Source organism: Manis javanica, chromosome 17 (assembly GCF_040802235.1).
Source record: "Manis javanica isolate MJ-LG chromosome 17, MJ_LKY, whole genome shotgun sequence".
Classification (NCBI taxonomy): domain Eukaryota; kingdom Metazoa; phylum Chordata; class Mammalia; order Pholidota; family Manidae; genus Manis; species Manis javanica.
Genome location: NC_133172.1, coordinates 4,156,019 through 4,178,873, shown reverse-complemented (window position 1 = coordinate 4,178,873; position 22,855 = coordinate 4,156,019). Strand labels below are relative to the sequence as shown.

Sequence of the window (22,855 nt, the reverse complement as noted above, 5' to 3'; positions counted from 1 at the left end):
GTGATGTGTGGCCTAATCAAGGTGACTGGCCATCTTTGTCCAGTATATGGCAGATGTATGCTGAGCTCCAACAGGTGTTATGGGAGTTGGGCATGAAAAATGTCATTTATAAGCCAAAAGACCATGGCCCAGAAGAGGTGTTTTATTCCCAATGGGGATGAGGAATCTGGTGCTTCGAACATCTCCCTCATCGGGTCCCTGGTGGCTGGTCTTGCCCCTCACTCAGGGCAGCCCATAAATGAGGTTAGATCTTTCAGCAGATCTGGGAGAGACAGTGCGGTCTGTGGGAAGGTTTAAAGGGCCGCATGGGGGTCATGAAAGGCCAGAGGTGAGTTGATTAAAAGCAGGGGCAGATGAAAAGAAATTGGTGGGAAGTCAAGTAAGATCCTGCTGGAGCTGTGGCAACAATGAAAGCCAGGGCAGTCGTTCTAGCTGCTGGCAACCAATAAACGGAAGCTGGAGACAAAGCCACAAGCCCAGCCCATGTGCCTGCAGACTTCCTGTTGGAGCGTGAACCAACCCCACTTGGGCCCTCACAAGATGAGTGGGTGTTTGACTGAGTGGAGGGTCACGGCCCCACCATGGGGGACAGAGGTGAGGGAACAAGGCCACGTGCTGAACTGTCAATTCACTGGCCCCCAGTGACGGTACAACATTTCCTGGCTCTGGCGGACCCAGGGGCAGAATGTTCTGTGATATGTGGCAATGCTGAGTGCTTCTGGGGACCCCTGCTATTCCAGATGGGCACTGGGGTAAGTCTCCTACAAAGAAAGACGCCTGGGAACCCTGAGAGTAGGGCACAGGCCCCCAAAGGGGTATACTGTGTCTCTCCCTCCCGTCTGAGTGTATTTTGAGGAATGGTATCCTGCAGACACCACAGGAGACTTCAGACTGAGTACACATGCAGTAAAGGCAGCTCTCAGGGGACATGTTAAGCACCCACCTATTGCTTTGCCTGTGCCTCTGTGGGTGATTAACACAAAGAAATACAAATAGCCTGGGGGCCAAAAAGAATTCGGAGGCACTCTCCAGGAACTGGAGAAGGTGGGCATTATAAAGCCCACTCATAACCCTTTTAATTCCCTGGTGTGACCAGTGAAAAAGCTGGATAGCTCCTCACATATGACCATGGATTACAGGGAATTGAATAAAATCACAGCCCCTCTGCACGCTGCTGTCCCCTCTAGAGCAGCCCATATGGACACCCTCAGTCACCAACTAGGGACGTATCATTATGCTATGGACCTTGTGAATGCTTTCTTCTCTACTGACATAGCACAGGAAAGCCAGGAACAGTTTGCCTTCACGTGAGAAGGCTGGCAGTGGACGTTCACTGTCCTCCCACAGGGACACCTCCACAGTCCCACCATGTCAGCCTCGTAGCCCAGCACTCGTCAGCATGTGAGAAACTACCAATGGTGAGGCTGTATCAATACACTGATGAGATGCTCACATCTGATTCCCCTGCATGCTTAGCAGGGGCAGCGCCAGGCTGCTGCAGCTCCTACAGGAGAAAGGATGGGCTGTGACCAGCACCCAGGTTCAGGGACCTGGCTTGTCAGTAATGTCCCTGGGGGTGTTGTCTGGTCAGGTAAGACTAAAGTTATCCCAGAAGCAGTCACAGACAAGGTCCAGGCTTTCCCTTCCCCTGAAACTGGCAGTATTACAAGAGTTTTGGGGTCTTTCGGGTTACTGGAGAGTGTTTATCCCATACTTGGCACAAATTCTGAGGACTTTATACTGTTTGATATGAAAGGGCATCGGGTGGGACTGGGATGAAAAATGTGCATCTGCCTTTGCTGCTGCCAAGTGGGCAGTCAAGGTCGTGCCGACCTTGAATGTGATGGACTCCTCAAGGCCCCGTGGGCTGGATGTTCATGTAACTGAAGATGGTTAGGGATGGGATTCTGGCAGTGGTCTGAATGAACTTGCCATGCTGTTAGATTCTGGTCACAGCTCCAGAAAGGAGCAGAGGTTCGGTACACTTTAACAGAGAAGGAATTCGCTGCCATGTATCACGCCTTGCTGGCTGCGGAGTCCACTGCCGGAACAGCCCCAACAAAGGTAATAACCACCTACCCCATCGTGGTGTGGGTACAAGACTGAACCCAAAAGCCACAGAGTGGTGTGACACAGAAGCCTACACTCGCCAAGTAGGGCACATACCTGCAGCAGCGCAGCACCCTACTTGCCCCTTAGTGGAGAACTCTAATGGTTACTGGGGCCCATGACAGGCAGGAAGAACTTGAAGTCATTAGTAGCAGAGAGCCCTTATCAGGAGACAAGAGCCCCTATACCCGAAGATGCATGGTAAAGAGAATGCTCCAGCCACATGCAGCCCCCAAAATGGAGGGCTGTGGCTTTCCATCCTAAGACTGGGACAGTATGGACGGAAGATGGTGAGTAGAAGAGCAGTCAGTGGGCACAGTTGTGGGCAGTGTGGCTTATGGTAAACCAGCAGCCCTTCCAAATAGTTGCACTGACAACTGGGCCAGATCAAGGCTTGACTCTGGGGCTACCGACGTAGTACCATGCCAACTGGTTGGTTGATCCCTGACCCATCTGAGGGTAAGGGTTCTGGCAAAATATATGGGCCTCTAGTCAGACCAAGACAGTTACCGTATATCATGTGACAGGCCACCTGCCTTTGGCATCCCCAGGGAATGATGAAGCAGACACACTGGCCCAGGTGTGCTGGCTAGAAGGAAAGCCTGCCTCTGATGTGGCCCAATGGCTACACCAGCGTTTGCTGCACCCAGGGCATGACAATGTGGGCTGCAGCCCGTCGGTGGGGCTTGCCGTTGACCTTTGAAGAAGTCAGCAGAGCCCGGAAGGAGTGCCTTGTGTGCTCTAAGAGGGACTTACACTGAGTCCCACAGTAACACTGGACAATAGTAAGGGGGCCAATACCCCTTGTCAGGTGGCAAATAGACTATACTGGGCCTCTGCCCACATCAGAAGGATATCGGTGTGCCATGACTCGTGTGGACACAGGTACTGGACCTCTGGTTGCTTTGCCTACATGTTGCACAGATCAGCAAATGACCAAACGAGGTGTAGAGTGTCTCTGCAGCCTACGGCAGCTAAACACAGCAATGGGAGTGACACTCCCACTTTACTGGACGTGGATTACAGGACGGGTGCAACAAGTAGGTGTAAGCTTGAAGTTTCATACACCATATAACCCTGTCAGGGCAGGCATGATAGACACAGTGGGTTGCTAAAATCTGGCCTGGAGTCAGAGACCAATAGTCTGTGGGTCTGGTCAGGCCACTACGGGCAGTGCTGCAGCGTGTGAAGGAGAAGCCCAGGAGGGGGCGCGAAGCGCTGTGGATACGCTCACACACGTTGCTGCCTCCCCTGTGAAACTGCCTGTACAAACCAAGGAGTTGTGGAAGGCAGGGTTTGGCCACCAGAATAACATCTTGCTGCCAGCACCAACTGTACTAAACCCTGGAGACTTGAGTGGATGTGGCCCTGGACATTCTGACACACACTGGCCCTGCTGGCACCCTGGGGACGAGGCCTGGAAGCTGGCCTCCTGTGTGTTCCTGCAGTAACAGCACAGTGGTCTCCAAAGATCAGCGTACCCAAAATGGCCAGAAGGTGAGAGCATCTTACCGGAGTTCTGTCTTATCATTGCATGTCCCTCCCACAGCCCTACATACAGACCCTCAATCACCCCCACAGGGAGAGGGGTGAAGGTCTGGTAAACAGAACCAGGCGGGACCCCCTTCCTGCCATGGTCCCAGCACAGGACCACTCCTTGCATGCATCCTGACAGACGAATTTGCCGTGTTGGTGTCATTAAAACATGAGTCTGACCTCCCGTAAGGTTAATCTAGTGTTTGTGGACCAGGCATGCCCCCTACCAATAGCTGCTGCTGGCTGGGTGTGCGAGGGGCTGCTGGCTGGTTCAGCTGTTCTCCCTCTGAGTGAGTCACGGACTCATTTAAATAGGACTGGTGTGAATATGGCTGGATCCTCAGGCTTGAGGACTGTCATTGTTTTGTTGTTCTGTTGTTATTTATATGTTGTTAATCCCTGTTGCTGTTGTGAAATCTGGTTACAGCGTCTCAGCTTTCTTGCACAGCGACCATCATGTAAGATTACGGGTGTGTGAACTCTGAGGCAAGAATCCTGGAGGGGTGAGGTGTAGAGAAAATAGAAATTATGGCCAGGATTCTTGCATTGCATGATTCTAATATTGCCCCCATTGTAGACCTGAAAGAACTTGTCTGCATATCTACGGGCAGCAGGACTGACAGAGCAGCTGGCCAGTCACAGGAGTGCTGGTCCAGGGGAGTGGCGGAGGGGAAATACCCATTCTCTCATCAGTTCCTGGTTTGTAATTTGTCAGGTGTCTGCCAGTCACTAGGGACCCACACAGAGAGCGCCTTCTGGGGCTCGGGGCAGGGAAGTGAGGGGCAGAAGAGGGAATCCTAGAGGGAGAGCCGGGAGACACCGATGTGAGCAGAGGGAAGCCCAGCGCCCTGGTTCTGCTGAGCAGCAGCAGGGAGAGAGCTTAAACAGAGACTGGGGGTGCAGGGCGGTCGGGGCAGGCGCAGGAAGCAAGGAAAGGAAGGCACAGAGCCCCAGTGCTGGGACAGGAGACTGAACCCTGTGTTGGGGAGCAGCAGGACACAGCAGAGCACCAGGTGCTTGCACACGGCTGGGTGAGCACAGAGCCAGTTTCTAAGGAGACCCGAGCTGTCCAAAGCAAAACTTCTTCCTCTAATCTTGCCGGGAGGAGCTCCAGGCTGCTTCCTGGACGGTGGCTGCACACAAAGCAGCTAGCCCAGGGGCGCCTGCGTGGCTGGTCCTGCTCTGGGGCAGTGGGGTGGAGGGCTGGCCCTGATCCTGCTTCCCAGGCAGAGCTGCACAGGAAGCCGGGATGCCTGCCTTTGGAAACACTCTGCTTTGGGAACTATTTCCAGGGCTCCCATTACTTGTGCCCAGTAAGAAAGCTTGTCCTAGCCGGCCCTTACTTGGTATCGGGCCTTTGCAGTTAATGCTCATTAACGTGTGAAGCCATTGGCTGTGGTAACTGAGCTGCTTGTTCCTGCGTCTGTCCTGAGATCCAGGGCCTGGAAGGTGGCCTTTTCTGCATTTCAAGGTCCTGCTGCAGAGGCCCTGCCACCAGCCGGCCGCGCATCTTCTCCGGGGCCGTGAGCCGTGTCCGCACAGCGCCCGGTGAGGGAGGAGCCCGAGCAGCCCGAGGCCGAGGCGGAGATGGCGGCCGCCCAGGTGAGGGTGCGTCAGGCCAGGGCTGGGCCGGCGTTTCCCCCTGCGCTGCTCTGCGTTTAGAACTCGCACACGGCTACTTGTCTGCTTCTGATGTCCTGCCTTCCAAGTGTGCTCACCTGCTTTGAAAACTTAAAAAAAAGAAGAAAGAAACTAAAGCCTAGTCTATAGGGACTAAGGGTTAGGCCATCCTAAAATGTGCCATTGTGACATGCAAGCTGTTTTAAGTCGCAAAAACATCAAGGCATAAAAGCCTCAGGAAGAATCTTTGGCCTCCCACCCCACAACTGCATGAAAGAATTTAGATCATGTGCTCCCAGAAGGATCTATATACCCTTAGCTATTATAATGTAAAATAGGGGTGACAGACTGGGAGGGAGGTGGCTGAGTCAGGTAAAATTCTATTCATTGTTACTGCATGGCAAAGTGCATTTCTGATTATCTAGCTGTTGCATGTTTTTTCCACACACAACAGCAATAAGTTTGTTGTACAAGCAGTAACAGCACTCCTTTTCCAGCGTGTGTGTGTGGGCGGGGGGAGTCTTTCCACACACACGATAACAAGCAGTTCTTGAAGACTGCTATGGTGTCAACTCTATTGTGACGCTGTCTGCCCAGAGACAGCCCCCGATTCCCCAGATGAAGGGCTGCATCCTAGAAGGCCTCCCCCAACTCACAGACGCCAGTCACACGCCCCAGGCAGCTCCCTGTGCCTCCGACCTACCGGCCACAGATGGGAACTCCCACGACCTCCCCCTCAGGTTCAATTAATTTGCTACAACGGCTCACAGAGCTCAGGAAAACATACCGACCAGTTTAATAGAGGGCACTGTAAAATCTACAAGTTAACACCCAGATGAAGAGATGCACAGGACATGGTCCCAGACAAAGGAGCTTCTCCCCACGTGGGGCCTGGGGCCTGGCGCAGGGGCACGTGCAACATTCAACAGAAATTCGGCCTCTCCACCGACACGTTACTTAGACATATCCTCAGCTGGGGGCGCGGCTTCACTGCTCAGAGGGTCTGCCTGCCCACGTCACTAGGACAGCAGCACAATTCAGGCAACCGTCTGCCGTTATGACAATGAGCACATTTCCCACTGTTTCCATAAACACGGTCCTCATTTCAGTCTGAGACCTCATCAAAATGACCTTCCATGTCTATATTTCTATCAACACTCTTCTCATGAGGACCAGCACTTTCCAAGAAGACTGGGCTTCTGGGCAGCTCTCCTTAGTCCCCTGGGCGCCCCCGGCTGGCTCTCCTTTTCACGGTGCGCAGGCTTCCTCCAGGATGCACTTCCGACCCCCGCCCCGGCCTCCATCCATTAAAGAATTCCAATGCTGCTTCCACATTTCTGGGCTTTATTTTGCTAAAAGGGTCGCTCTAACTTCTGAAGCCTGACTTTTCTCTTAGCCTGTTTAGTCTACGAAAACAAACTACCAGAGCCGGGTAGTTTCTAAACAACAGAAATGCGCTCCCCGCATGAGCAGCCGGGAGCCCCAGACAGAGCAGCAGCGGGCTACATAAACCTAGCAGAGGACGCGCAGTGCCAGGCGGCCTGAGTGATCGACACCCATGAATCGGCTTTTCAAAAAGTGTCAGATAACGTCAAAACAGAAAATATGTTCGGCGTTAAGGATACTACCTAAAAATCCATCCCATTGCTGATACAAATTACCAAATTATCTGATTTTAAACAAACACTTGGATAGTAACCACTGAAAAAAATTTTGTGTCTTAGTACTTTCTTGAGTGACTCTTTTGAGGTTTAACTTTTCATTCAAGTATTTTCCCACATTATTGCATCTGTAAAGTTTCCTTCCATGATGAAGACTCATGTTTTTAATGGGCAATGGTCTTTCCACATTAGTCATATTGGTGTTTTCTATCCACTATGCATTTTCTTATGTTCAATGATATGTGAGGGCTGGGTGACAGCTTTGCCACTTTGTCTTTCAATCTGTACAATTTTCTCCCATCTGAAAACTTTCATGCTCTCTACATTTTATACTTCACACTAAACTCTTTCCTACATCAGTGGGTAGATCAAGTTTCTCTCTAGTGTGAGTTTTCTGGTGTGCAGCAAGGCTTGAGCACAGCTTAAAGGATTTGCCACATTTTTTGCATTTATAAGGTTTCTGCCCAGAATGAATTCTCTGATGTTGAGTAAATTGTGAGCCCCACTTAAAGGCTTTGTCACATTCTTTACACTTGTAAGGCTTCTCTCCTGTATGAATTCTCTCATGCACAGTAAGACTTGAAGAAGAAGTGAAGGGCTTGCTGCACTCTTTACATCTGTAAGGTGTCTGCCCAGAATGAACTCTCAGATGTTCAGTAAGTTGTGAGCCCCACTTAAAGGCTTTGTCACATTCTTTACACTTGTAAGGCTTCTCTTCCGAATGAATTCTCTGGTGCAAAGTAAGACTTGAGGAACGAGCAAAGGACCTGCTGCATTGTTTACATCTGTAAGGTTTCTGTCCAGAATGAATTATCTGATGTTGAGTAAGGTGTGAGCCCCGTTTAAAGGCTTTGCCACATTCCTCACACTTGAAAGGTTTCTCTCCAGAATGAATTCTCAGATGTTCAGTAAAGTGTGAGTCCCACTTAAAGGCTTTGCCACATTCTTTACACTTGTAAGGCTTCTCTTCCTTATGAATTCTCTTGCGCACAGTAAGACCTGAGGAATAAGTAAAGGATATGCTGCATTCTTTACATTTGTATGGTTGCTTTCCAGTACAGATTCTCTCATAATTATTTAGATAGGAAGACTGACTAAAGACTTTCCCATATTCTTTACATTTGCAAGCTGTCTCACCAGTGTGAATTAATAACTTCTGAGAAATGTTTAAAAATTTTGCCACTTTCCTTATATTTGGGAGGCTTCTCTCCAATGTGGACACCCTGATGCATAATTAAGCTGACCATTCCTTGAAGACTTGTCCTCATTTATTACGTGGGGAATGGTTTTCTGGACTCTGAGCTCTCTGATGTTCTCTATGGAGTGGTTCTCTGTTATCATTTATTCCAGGTTCCATAGATTGAAATGTTCTCTCCTGAATGTTAATACCTTAGAAATTATTGAATAGAGAGCCCTTCCTAAAGGCCTGCTTACTTTTATTATACATGCAAGGTTCTTCCTCATTGTCTATACACTGACATTAATTAAGCAATATTGGGTGGAAAGAGTCTGTTATCAAAACTGTAGGTGTTAGCATGAGTGGGAATTACCACCTGCTCATGGAAGAATAATGAACCTTTCATCAGGAAAATTTCAATTTCAACATACTGACACATTTTTTTCTCCATTATAGCTTTGGTTCTCAGAATTATATGACTGAATATCTATGCATTGCTATATTTAAAATGATTGAAATTATCATTAGCACGATGGCCCGCCTCAATTTTAAGATTTTCCAAGTTTTATTTCTGAGAAAAGTTATGTTTCCAAACTGGATGATGACATTTACTCACAGTAACACTGTTTTCTGCAGCAGTAACTGACTTAAACTGGGTTTTGTTCCAACACTCTTTATGCTGCGGGTCCCCACGGACGGGGAGGGGCTTGTCCCGGGGGCTCCTCCCGTGGCTCTGCACTCCTTCGTGACAGCCGTCCTGCCCTCCACGCTCAGCCTCACTGTCCCTGTGTGTCCTTAAGTGCAAATCCCCATGGACACAGCTCCCAGATCTTCCCAATAACAGTTTTTGGAATGAGTCTTTTATGTCTTCCTGAGGGGTAACAAGTCTTTTTGGTAATGAGAAGACACCACTGAAATACATAAAATGAATAAATTATCCTACAAGAATCAGGTACGTATACTTTAAAAACCTATGTTAAACTTAATACTGTACAAGTCTGTACATGTATTGTGGTGAACATTTAGTAATCAGTTGTCAAATCACTATGTTGTATACCTGAAAACAATAACATTGTATATCAACTGTAGTTCAATTTAAAAGACACTGCCAATAGTAAATATATACACAGATATAGAAGCTTGTAATATTGTTATATTGTGAGGAAACTACTTTTATACTGGCAAGAATTTAAAATGCAAAGTATACAAATAATTATGAATCAATGGATTTACAAGATACAATGTGCCTCCAATAACACTAAGTGATGAGCAGCATATATTAAGGAGTAGTTTTGCTACAGGAAGTTGTTCCCAGCTTTAGGCAGATTGTTAAAAATTTAACGTATTCTACACAATATCAAAGAAAATATACATGGAAGACACTTAAAGGGAACAAGAAAGAAAAAAAAGCACGACCACAGAAAAATCACTCAACAGAAAGGATGGCACAGATGAACACATGGAAAAGACGCCTAGAAGACACACAGAGAAAGATTTTAGAAAGTCAATTGACAATCCTTAACTTCCACTTCAGCAATTAGGTGTAAAGGGACTAAAATACCCATGGAAAAGGAGAGTGGCTGAGTGGATTAAAAAGATAAAGTCCAACTGCAGGATGTCTACAGGAGACTAACTCCAGCTCTAGAAACACATAGAAGCAGACAGTGAAAAGGTTGGAAAATGATATTCAGTACAAAAGGTAACCATGACATGGTAGGAGAGGCCATTTCAGTTAAAATAGACTTTGTGAAAAACTCACAGGACACGAAGATAGTTGCAATGTAATGATCAATGAGACACAGGAAAATATCCAAGTTATCTGTATTTCTGCATCCAGTATCAGAGCTTGCACATAAAGAAAACAAATGCTGACATAATTAAACAAATAGGAACAAAATAATAATAGGAAAATCCAATATCTCATTTTCAATAATGGATAGAATACCAGAACGGGAGATCAGTAAGGAAGCAGACAACTTGGGACACACAAGACACCAACTGGACATAACAAATATGCAGAACACTCACCAAACAGCAAAAAAAACAATCTTCTCAAGGTCAAATGGAACATGATAGAGGACAGATGACACATCAGCCCACAAAACAAGCCTAAGCAATTGTAGGAACATTTACATCTTACAAAATACTTTCCCTTTTTTAGATATTTTTTATTGAAGTACAGTTGATATATTACACTGGTTTCACATGTACAGCAGAGTTATTTGACAATTATATGGATTACTAACTGCTCACCATGAGAGTGTGGTTCCCATCAGTCACCAAGCCAAGATAATACAGCACCTATTGGCTGCATTTCCTATGCTGTACTTCCATCCTGTAACTAACTGATGCTTAACTGGCCGGTTAATATACAGAAGGAAGAATATGCAATGGAAAGAGACAGCCTCTTCAATCAGTTGCTGGACAGCTACATGAAAAAGAACAAACCTAGATCACTGTTTTATGTCATACAAAAAATATAATCAAAGTGGATTAGAAGACTCAAATATATTACTTAAAACCAGAAAACTCCTAGAAGAGAACAGAGCAGTTAAAAGTCTTCAACATAAGCATTACTAATTTTTTTTTATATGTGCTCTCCAGGAAACGGAAACGAAAGCAGAACTAAAAAGGTGGGACTCCTAAAAGATCTGAAGAGCAAAAGGGAAAAAAGTGAGCAAAATTGAAAAAAAAATGTAGACAGTTGGTTTATGTATTTGCAAATGATTTATCTCCTATGGAGCTAATATCCAAAATACATAATGAACTCATACAAAACCAAGAACAGTGGACCTGAACAGACTTTTTTCCAGAGAAGACATGCACATAGCCAGAGACACATGAAAAGATGCTCACCCTCACCAATCATTGAAAAGCACACCAAAACCACAAAAAGATATCACCTCACACCAGTGAGAATGGCTAGTATCAAAGATAAAAAAATTAATAAGTGTTGGTGAGGATACGGAGATAAGGGAACCCTCATATACTTCTGGTGGAATTGCAAATTGGTAGAGCCACTGCAGAAAGCAGGATTGAGATTTCTTAGTAACTGAAGAAAATAATGAACATCAATTCCACTACTGGGACTCCACAGAACCAATCACCAATTTGAAAAGATACATGTCCCATCAATTTATTGCAGCATTATTTACAATAATCAGCCTATTGTAGCAACTTATGTCCATCAATAAATGGATAAAATGTGGTATGTATTTATAATGGAATATTACTTGGCCATGAAAAATAAATAAATCTTGCCATTTGCAACAACATGATGTACTTAGAGGGCATTATGCTAACTGCAGGAAGCCAGACAAAAACAATTACCTCAGGATTTATATGTGGAATATATGTGGAATATAAGAAACAAAGCAGAAGTAGACAGAGACCATGGACTGTTGGTATCCTTTGTGGGGGCATTGGGATGGGGTGTATGGGTGAAATATTGGAGGGGGATAAAGAAGTACAAACTTAAAATTAGAAAACACAATATCATTTTTTACCACAATGGATTGAATCTAGAAACAATAACAGAAGAAGATTAGTGAAGTCCAAAAAACTGCAGGAATTAAACTACACACTCTTACACCAATTTTCAGAGATGACATAGGCAAAGAAATTTAAAATACATCAAGACCATTGAAAACAAAGACACAAAAAAGCAGACACCAAAACACATCGGATGCAGAGAAACCAATATTAAAAAGAGAAATTCATAGCAAGTAAGTGCTTTTATTAAAAAATGAGAAGCATCTCAAATCAACCACCTAATTTTACAGATCAGGGAACTACAAAAATAGTAACACCTAAGTCCAAATTCACCACCAGGAAATAATAAAATCGGGGCAGATATAAATGAAATGGAAAACAGAAAATTAGTAGGAAGGTAAAAAGGAACCACCAAATCTAGTAGTGGTTTCCTGAAAAGATCAATACTGAGAAACCTTATATAAATTAACAAAAATAAAATGAAGACTAAACAAAAATCAGAGGTTAAAGATGAGACAATATAACTGATGTAAAATACTGGATACTTAGAACACATAAGTAAATTCCAAAAAACATACAATGGACCAAGATTGAATCTTGAAGACATGAAAGTATGAACATACTAGAATGGAGAGTAAAAACAGCACTCCCTAAATTCCCCAAGGAGCTTTTGGGGAGAATTTCTCTCAAAGTCAGAGATACACATCTGAAGACTATGGATGTAAAACCCTCAAGAAATAAAAGTAAACAATAACAGTGCAGGATTATGTAACATGAAGCAGGAGTCATTCCTGACACTGAGAATGTTTCAACATAGGAAAAAATTCAACCACTACACTACACCACATAAGAACACAAGAAGAAAAATACATGATTATCTCAACTAACACAGACAAGGCTTTTAAGAAGTTCAACATTCTTTTAAAATAAAAATCCTCAAAAAAAAAAAAAGGAACAGAAGTAAACTACCTCAACATCGTAAAAGTTGTATGTAAAGCCCAAGGCAAACATGCTCAACTGCCAAACCAAAGATTTCCGTGTCCACACGGGGGCAGGCAAGGGCTGACCTTCACCTCATCTACTCAACTTACTGCGGGAAGCCCAGAGCAGAACAACTGGGTAATAAAAACAAACAAAATACACTCAAGTTTATGTACAGGAAATAAAAGTATCTGTTTGCAGATGACATGACATTATATATAGAAACCTCTAATATTTACACACATACACAATCACTGTCAGATCTGTTTAAACACATTCAGCAAAGGAAATGAAAAATCCATAAACAAAGTATCATTTGTCCAAAAGGGAATTAGACAGTTCCATTTACAAGAGAATCCAAATGGTAAGTCACTTAGGAATAAACTCAACCAATTATATGAAAATCTGTTTTAATGAAAATGAGTAAAATTTCTAAAACTAAAGATGATAAGAATAAAAGGAAAGACATCCCATATTCATGAATTAATACAAAGATGCCCATATTAGCAAAAGTGGCGACCGGATGCAACGCAATCCATATCATCTCAATCACTTTTTCCCCCAGAAATACAGAACAAATCCTAAAGTGCATGAAAATCTGGAGACCAAGCACAGTGAAAACAAACTTCGAAGGAAGTAAGGCTTCGACTCGATTCCAAATACATAACAAGGTGACAGTAAACCAGAGACCAGGACTTGCATAAACAGAGACACACAGAGTATCTGAACAAAACAGATGCCAGAAAGAAACCCCCACATCCTGATCAAATGAGCTTTGACAGAGTGCCAAGTGTATATAATGGAAAGGAGCTGCTTTTTTTTAATCAACAATGGTGCAGGGAAAATGGAATATACACATGCAAAAGAATGAAGTAGGACAGTTTGCTTATATCATTTCCTAACACAAAAATCAACTAACTCACTGTGGATTAAAAGTAAATATGCAACACTTGTAACAGTAAATAAACCTAGTAGCAGAAATTATGGGGGAAAGGTTTACAACACTGCATTTAGCACCAATTTCTTGCATGTAATATCAAAATGAAAGAGAATAAAACCAAAGTACATGAATGAACTACATACAACTGAAAAATACCTGCACGTCAAAGAAAACAATTGACAGTGAAGAGGACACCTACAGAAAGAGAGGACATATGTTCAAACCACAGACCTGTTAAGATGTTCCTATCAAGTGTGTGTAATGATAAACCTCAAAACCTAAAAGCCGCAATTTAAATGATGGGCATAGGACTGAACAGACATGCCAAGGAAAACATCTGAATAGGAAACCAGCACAAGAAAAGATACACCAATAAGATAATTACTGTATCAATAATTAGATAAATGCAAGTCAAAACCAAAATGAGTTAGCTCTTATCTGTTACACTCACTTTTATAAATCAGAAAATGACCGATGTTTTGCGATGATGTACAGAAACTGAAGCATTTATATAGGATTGGTGGTGATACAAAATGGTTCAGTCACTATGGAAAATGGTATGGAGGGCCCAGGAAAATTAAAAACAGAATTGTGATATGATCCAATAATCCCACTTCTTTGCAACAACATGGATGGAGCTAGAGGGTAGTGTGCTCAGTGAAATAAGCCAGGCGGAGAAAGACAAATGATTTCACTCATCTGTGGAGTGTAAGAACAAAGAAAAAACTGAAGGAACAAAACAGCAGCAGACTCACCGAACCCAAGAATGGACTAAGTTACCAAAGGGAAAGGGACTGGGGAGGGTGGGTGGGAAGGGAGGGAAAAGGGGAATAAGGGGCATTACGATCAGCACACATAATGTAGGGGGGTGGGCACGGGGAAGGCAGTACAGCAGAGAAGACACGTAGTGACTCCATAGCATCTCACTACGCTGACGGACAGTGACTGTAATGGGGTATGTGGTGGGGACTTGATAACAGAGGGAGTCTAGTAACCATAATGTTGCTCATGCCATGTATGTATTTTTTCAGCCATTTAAAAGAAAAAGGAAATCCCAGCATTTGCAATAATGTGGATGGACCTTGAAAAGATCATGCTAAGTGGAAGAAGTCAGACAAACACAGATACTTCGTGATGTCACTTACCTGTGGAATTAAAAAAAAACTCACAGAAAAAGGTATCAGACTCGTGGTGAATGGAGACAAGGTGTAGGCGCAGAGGGAACTGGGGAAGGCGGTCAAAGGGTACAAACATCCAGCGTAAGGTACATGAGAACGGGGGTGGGGAGGAACCGTGAACACAGGGGGGCAGCTCACCCGGCTGAAGGAGGCAGGGGAGCTCAGGGGGTCGGTCCTGAGAGGCGTCAGCACCGGCAGAAATCCCTTTTCTTCTTTTTCTTTTCTTTTTACTCTATCTACTGAATATGGATGTTAGCTGAACACGTGCTGATCATTTCACAATGTATGTCCATAAAACCATCCTCCTGTACATCAGGATCAAATACGCTGATGCACGTCACTCACTGCGCAAGAGAACTGGGAAGCACACATCCACGGGACCAGACCGAAGGCCCTAAGGTGCGCCTGTGCACAGTCAACCAACATTTGACAAGGGATGCAGAATACTCAATGAAGGAAAAGCAGCCTCTTCAATAAATGCCAAAGAGAAATCTGGATATTCATATGCAAAAGATGCAACTGGAGCCCTATTTTACCCCACTCACTAAAAATTTATCTGGAGATGTATTGAAGACTTCAACTTAAGACTTGAAACCAGAAAACTCCTAGAAGTAAACATCTGGAGAAAAGTTCTTTGACACTGGTCTTGGCAATGTCAGATACGGCAGCAAGACCAGAAGCTACGCAAGTAAAAAGAGACAAGTAGGACCACATCAAACTGGTAAAAAATTAAAAGCTACCCAATAGCTAAAGAAACAACCAATAAAGTGAACAGGCAACCTACAGCATGTCAGAAAGTACTGGCAGAACATGGATCTGATAAGGGGTTAATATCCAACATATACGATTTCACGTAAGATGATAGCAAAAAAAATCTGATTAAAAAATGGGCAGAAGACCCAAATAGTCCTTTTCCCAAGACAGATTTTGAATGACCAACAAACACATGAAAAGATGTTCAACACTGCTGCTCATCAGGGAAATGCCCACAGAAACCACAGTAAACTCTCTCTTCATACCTGTTAGAATGGCTACTATCAAAGGGAGGTACAAGGGCTGGTGAGGGTGCAGGAAAAAAAAAAGGATCCTGTGTAGTGTCACAGGAATGTCAACTGTTATGGTCACTCTGGAAAAGTTATGAGGACTCTTCACAAATTAAAACCACAACTACCATGTAATTCAGCAATTCCACTTCTGGGTGTGTATCTGAAGGTGATGAAATCAGGATTGCAAAGCAATGTATGCAGTCTGTGTATCCACTGCACTGTTGTTTACATAAACTATTAAGACATGGAAAAAATTCAAGCATCCATCAATGGATGCATGAAATGTGCGCTATATCTTTAAACACACATGCACACATACAATGGAATCCTATTTAGTCATCAAGGAGGGAGGCCTGTCATTTGTAACCAGTGGATAAATCCTGAGGTCTTTAAGCTAAGTGAAATAAGCCAGAGAAACACAAATACTACATGATTGGACTTGTATGTAGAATATTAAAAAAAAAAAAACCAAAGGCACAAAGCAGACAGGTGGTTGCGGGGGGTGGGGGGTGGGAGGAAGGGGGACATGAAAACTGTACCAACTCCCAAGTACAATATGAATTAACTTCTGGGGACATAAAATGTTTAACACAACCCTTTGAAATGGGCCAGAAACAGAGTTTTTACAAGTTACTGCTCATAAAATTAACAGGGCAACTGTCACCCAAACAGGGACCATGAAAATAACAAACTGTCAGAAGACACTTAACAAAGATGGGCAGTTATGAGGGACCATGAGCCGTTTCCCCTGGAGGCGCCAGTGGGCCATCAACAAGGCACTGCTGAGGCGGCTCAGCCTGTTAGTGCCGGTGCAATTCTTCATCTTCACGTCATCCAGGTCATGAAACGGCCCTCCACCACTCCTTTCTCATAAAAAGTCCTTGCTTCCCTGCACAGGTGAGACATTTTTTTCTGGTGGCTGCTCTGCAGTCCCCAAATTGCAATTCTAAGACCCCCAAATAAAGGCCTTGTTTTCTTTTTCAGTTTTTCCTGCTCTTTCTCTGTCTATAGTGTGGATTTCAGAATTTAAGATGGGGTGAACACTATCTGACGCCACTGAATTTCTGAAAGTACCACGAATCTAGGGTGAAAGATGCAGATCACTGCAGAAAGCGGAGGTTAAAGTCAAAATACAACATCACAAAGATTGTTTCTAGACCAGAAAACCCCTGATCTTTTCCTTAACTCAGGGATCTGACACACTGTCCTACAAAGCAGAAGCCTCCAGGAGACATTCTTCAAACTAAGGGAATAAAAGTTTTGAGAGCAGATTAGGAATTCTGGAAAGCAGCTCTTATCCTCACCCACAAAGACCATGTTCCTGTAGTTCTCCTGCATCACGTCCCGGTACAAGGCCCGCTGGGCGGGGTCCAGGCATTCCCACTCCTCCTGGGAGAACCTGACGGCCACGTCCCTGAAGGTCAACAGTCCCTGATGTGTAAAGAACAAAGAAAAGAACGACCAAGTTTACACAGTGGCTATGAAGAGAGTTCATAATTTAACCCAAAGTGCACAGAGAAGGGTAAGGGCACTGATTAGGACCTGGGGGGGTGACCTGCATCACCTTACACAAGCACTCATCTATATGATCTTCCCTTAATGCTGAGCAAAACGGATGATGTAAATACACAAAACCACTGTAGATCCTATGATTAGATCCTATGATTATATGGGGGATGACATATATAATTGAGGAATCAATACAAGCATATATATTTTTATGTACTAAATTTATAGCTGACCTGTTTTATTTCTCAATGGCAAAGTCATGGTGCATTAAAGTGTACCTCTCAAATTTAATACAATACGACAATGCACTGGAGATCTTTAAACTGAGATGATGAGTCAGGTATTCTGGTCTGGGTCCTGAGTTTCTGCATTTCCAGCAGGCTCACCAATGATGCTAAGGGCCACATTTTTGAGTTACAAAGCATGGGAAAATATTCATGGGGCTTTGAACTAGAAGCTTTATGGCAAATGCAGTCTCTAGTATCACAACAAGAAAGGCAACCATAACCTTTTTAGAATTTACTATATGCTAGATGGCGCTCTAACAGCTTTTCATGAACTGATGCATAATACATAAGAATAATCCATGAAAAAAATATTAATCTCCCTCATTTATGAGAATATTTTGTTAAGCATCCAGTAAATGGTAGAGCCTGGGTTTTAACCCAGTTTACCTAACCTAGAATTTATCCAAGAAGGCACTTGTATCAATATTTACAACCATACTGTCACACTGGATTTATTGTCCAGTCAGATTTTTCTCATTTACAGAGCAGGCTCTTCAGCCAGGACTTGACTGCATAGTCACGGAAGGACATCTCCATCGAGACTCACATTAACAGGCATAGACATAAGCTGACTACTGTTCCCTCCAGGTGGGTTCGGATCGCAAATACCATGAAAAGTACTAATGACCAAAAATTAGGGAGCAAATTCCAGAAACTTTAGTACATTCCCGTACTTTAACAGTACTAAACACTGGTACCACACAGATGGCTCAGTAAGTCCTCCTGTGGAAACATCTCCAAATTAGCCTGCAACACGCAACGATACAGGAAACAATATTTACGTTAAGCAAACCTAAAAGGACAATTTAACACACCGTGATCCTGTGGTGGGGACTCTAAATACAATACCCATTTTACAGACAGGGGAACAGATGCACAAACAGACGCACAGATAAACCACGTGGCGGAAGCCACACGAGAGGGGACTGCGGGGGCGCCGACCCGGACCCCCGCCCCCGGAGCTTCTGCGGCCTCCACGCCAGGCCACCTCCAGTGACGCCCACGAGGACACAAAGCTCAGAGCGTCGCACCGGAGTGGGGTCTCCTGAAGAGCGGAGCGTAAGGGGTCAGGGAGGGGGCTTGGCTTTGTTATTTTATTTCTAGTCCCTGATTTTCAAATCCATTCTTAGTTACTGCTATTTATAAAACGATACAGAAACTTTTATGTGAATATGAAACTAATGTGAAGTACAGAACAGATTAAAAACAGAGTTTATAAAAGAAAACTCATCTAACCTCTTAGATTTCTGAATATCTAAGCATTTCTAAATATTGCTTAGATGGAAAAATTTGAAATATAAGCATCAGGGGAAAAAGCAATTAGTTGATTACCTACAAAGATGCAGGGACTACAGTCAATATGATGTGATGCTTGAAAAAAAGTAAATGTCAGAACATGGGACGCAGTCATGCTTAACTTTTAAATATGTACCTTAAATCATGTACTTGTAAAAGATAAGGAAATATAAATAAATGGGAAAAAGGCCCTGCGGAGACCACACCTTGTGGAAAGCCACTCCCACCACCCTGGTGTGGACAGATTCCATCCCACATTAGTTTCAATGCAAATGCATCATTATGCATACAATGCTCAAACAAACCTAATGATCTCTACTTGTTTTATTAATGCCTGCCTTTTTCTTTGGTAGATCGAAAACTACTTCCATTATAAGTCAAACCTGTGAACCTGTATTACGGATTCCCTCTTCAAGGCTTCTGTCTTCCTCACCAGAATCACTCCACTTCTACTATGTGTTTAGACTATTTTCACTTGAGTTTCAACCAAAGGTGTGAAGAAAACATCGTCACTTTCTTCCCTGAAAAACTTTAGGAAATAACCCCGAGAGAACTGTGAAAGCTTAGAGGGCTCTTGCTCCGGCCCCTGACGGGCAGGCTGAGGGTCTCCGGCAGGAGCCGGCCAGGCGAGGACACGGGGTCACCTTAACATGGGAAAAGACTTCTTCAAAAGAACAAAACACCTTAACCATAAGGAAGAAATGACAAATTGATCCTATTTGAATTAAGAGTTGGTGCTCAGCAAAAGGCACCTAGACAGGTATTAGCTGGACAGATGGCGGAGCGGTGGAACGGGCACCAGGAATAGACTCACAGTCTGCATGTGTGAGTGTCTCCTGTAAATCACAAGGGGAAGACAGGCAGCACAACTGGGAAAAAATGGTAAAATAAATGAACAGACACTTCAGAAGAAGGGTTTACCCAGTGGTTAATAGACATGGGAAAGGCTGCTCACGTTCCTTACTCATCAAGCAAATGCAAATAAAGCCACCACCAGGGACCCCTGCACCGTCACCCGATGCTACAACAGGAATGACAGAGAACATCACCGGGGGACGAGGAGGCAAGTAAACCAAGAATATCATCACCTGCTGCCGGGTGTGAAACGAACACACACATTTTTGGAAAATTGTCTCTTAAAGCTGAACAGATGTAAACCTCAGAACCAACATCACCACGACTGGGCATAGATCAAAGGGAAAGTGCTACCAAGTCGACACACATTGCAGCACTTGCAAACCAGCGCTGCTCCCAACAGGGCCAAACAGAAAATCACTCACATGTGCTTCATCAGCGTGACTCAACTGCATGACTTCACAGTGAGATTCAACCACCACCACCACCACCAATAAATCACAAACAATACATGACAGAAATCAAAATAGCAGGGTTCATGTTATGATTCCATTTATATGAACTGGAAAAGGGGTAAGAGATTTAGATGTTCCGGGTCACAACATCAGCCACCCTAAGGACAGTGACTGGGAGGAGCTGTCTGCCCAGCACTCTCCCATTATTTGAAAAGGAATTGTGTAGAGGCAGTTCGGTCTGTGGAATTGCCTAGTCCTCCACGGATGACCACTGATGCATAAAAATTCATTTTTTAAATACACGTCAGCAATTAAAAAAATATTTGGAGGGATGTGAATAGATGTAATTATTCTCTTATATTATCAAGGCATCGTGAAAAGTACTAAATAACTCCACACTGTGATCAGTTTCTCAAAGTATGCAGCAGCATCTAGGTTAAGACCTTTGAGGTACAGAAAATACAACATCCAAAAATAGATTGAACAATAATCTAAAAACTTAACACAGAAAACAAAATGAGGAAATAGAACAGTGTTGTGAAGAGCACACAGTGAGTTAATACATCCAATCCCAAATATTTATTGTTATTCTAGACACACATAAACTTGAACATTCCTGTGAAAATCAATTGTTTTGACTACATTCAATTAGACTCTCAAGACACACAATAAAATGTAAGAGTTAAAGTAGGAAGTTAAAAATTCATTCCATGTAATTTTAAACATTTTTGACATGTGGTCTCACGATGTCTCTCTCCAGTGAGAGACTTATGTCACCAGCCACAGCCTGTCCTCTAGATACTCTAAGATAAACTTAACACAGGGATTTCTTGATCCTGTTCTTCCCCAAGACGGTGGCTCCCCTCAAGCAGTGGGGACAGATCAGTTAGGAATGTCCACCCTGCCTGAGGTCAGTTATCGGCTGATGACCATAAAATGTGTTAGGAATCTCACTTCCTAACTTCTTGGTTTTTAAAGTGGAATCTTAGCCTTAGGATGGAGTCTCTCCTGTTCTTACTATACTGTTTGTATCCCAGCATTTTTCATCAACACACAGGAAAAATTAATCCTGATGCTTGTCCCACATCCCAGCCCTGCCTCATAATGAGTCAACAACTGGATATTGTGAAAACACATGCAATATTCATGTTTCTGATAAGATGAGAGTGTTTTTTTATTCCTTATTCAGGTAAAGCGGAACCAGGATGCACCAGAGTTGCAGGTCACGAGCACAAAGGGGCTGACATGGAAAAAACAGAGCAAAGAGTGCAGACATGTTCACCATCACCCGACGGGATGACTAAATAGAGCCCAGCGTATGTGAGCGATGACAGAATTAGAGTAAAAAGCTACAGATTTCCTCGGCAGAGCAAGGATGCTCCCGGTGGCTCTGGACTCGGGGGAAGATCTGCAGGGGATATTTGTCCTGTGAACGTGTGGCAGCCTCTGTACAGGGTGAGAACAACGGAGCCTCTGGCCCAGAGCACGAGCCCCACACACACAACGTCTAGTGTGGCAGCAATGCTGTAAACAGGGAGACTCCGATCTTGCCCTTCAGTCCAACAGAGCAGCGCCCACACTCTCGTTTCCTGGTGATGCTCGTGCTGATCCACTTGCCGGTCACGCCAACAGGGAAAATGGCGTGGATCAGCACGGACAGAATCCAGCACAGGATGCTGGAGGGGCCCATGCACCCCGGGGCATTCCCCTTCAGCTCTGTTCACCTGGGGGTCCCGGGGCTGATGGGTGATGGCCTCGGAGACACTCAGGAGGCAGGTGCTTTCGATGGACACAGCCCTGGCCACACTACGATCATCACAGAAATGAAGTCTGTATCTAATGTCTTTGGGGAAATGTCTCAACGTAAAAGCTGGCATTGTCTGCAGAATTCAGATTTGGAGAGAATGACATCTTAATCTGCCCATGCCCCCAGTGAGGTGCCAGAAGAGATCTTGGTAAAGAGAGAAATTCCTCATGATTCCAAGTAGAGGCTGGGTCAATAAGATCATTCCTAGTGCCACACCCATGGCAGGACAGCCATCCCGTCAGCTCTCAGTGACTGATATTTGTCCTCAAAGCCAAGGGATCCTGCATGGAAAAAAGAGACACAGGCTCCATGCAGAGTGCCAACTGAATTCCAATATTCTCCATTTGTTCAGTTTTTAAATTTTTTGTGTTTATTAAGAGACTTTCAAAAGTTGAATACATAGCCTTCAGAGAGAACTTACAATGTATCGATCAGTGCTATGAAGACTGTATGTGTGGTGTCTTATTTATTCTTCATAAATTAGACACCCAAACTACCATCACATTATAAATATAAAGGGAACTTAGACACAGATGGGTTAAAACATTTGCCTGAATTCCGGTGCTGGCTAGGGCAGCACATGGCATGTGAAAATGCCTGGCTGGTACAAAACCAGTGCATGAGACCGTGAGCTACACAGTGGAGCCTGTTAGCCACTGCTGGGGAGGAAGAAATTTCCTCTACCCCTGAGGTTATTCTAGCTGGTCTAGGAATGAAACTGAGACAGATTAACAGGGGAAAAGAGCCAAAGTTTAGCTTCCTATGTCTGGGGAAGCCACAGACAGGGGTCCCACTGCAGTCAGGGAGAATGAGGGGTGTATGTCATCCTGACCCCAGAAGCGGGTAGGGGCCTGAGACATCAAGGGAAAAGGGAAGCAATTCACAGGACTATGAAGAGAGTAAAGA

General features: G+C 44.1%; 1 protein-coding gene and 3 long non-coding RNA genes across 21 annotated transcripts in view; 3 read left to right on the top strand and 1 right to left on the bottom strand.

Annotated features, from left to right (window-relative positions):
- Positions 1 to 22,855, bottom strand: part of LOC108387222 (zinc finger protein 525-like) — an 85,479-nt gene that overhangs the window by 51,376 nt on the left and 11,248 nt on the right. For 5 of the 16 annotated variants that reach the window (XM_073226451.1, XM_073226452.1, XM_073226453.1 and 2 more), the window contains exon 2: positions 17,045 to 17,171. The exons of the other annotated variants lie outside the window; for them this stretch is intronic. In XM_073226451.1, coding sequence (XP_073082552.1) covers positions 17,045 to 17,171 — 127 coding nt within the window. The remainder of the gene's footprint in view (positions 1 to 17,044; positions 17,172 to 22,855) is intronic. 16 annotated transcript variants of the gene reach the window in all.
- On the top strand, positions 3,872 to 14,775 carry LOC140847159 (uncharacterized). Its single transcript, XR_012126845.1, has 3 exons — positions 3,872 to 5,247; positions 10,708 to 10,776; positions 14,548 to 14,775. It is a non-coding gene; the product is annotated as an uncharacterized lncRNA (long non-coding RNA).
- Positions 16,472 to 17,028, top strand: LOC140847160 (uncharacterized). The gene is made up of 2 exons (XR_012126846.1): positions 16,472 to 16,637; positions 16,706 to 17,028. It is a non-coding gene; the product is annotated as an uncharacterized lncRNA (long non-coding RNA).
- On the top strand, positions 17,178 to 21,469 carry LOC118973825 (uncharacterized). Of its 3 annotated transcripts, none has more exons than XR_012126844.1 (3): positions 17,178 to 18,595; positions 19,186 to 19,895; positions 21,332 to 21,469. It is a non-coding gene; the product is annotated as an uncharacterized lncRNA (long non-coding RNA). The 3 variants fall into 3 exon arrangements; XR_012126843.1 differs by having other exon boundaries at positions 19,186 to 20,260; positions 21,332 to 21,423; XR_005063338.2 differs by lacking the exon at positions 21,332 to 21,469 and having other exon boundaries at positions 17,178 to 18,124; positions 18,397 to 18,595; positions 19,186 to 21,323.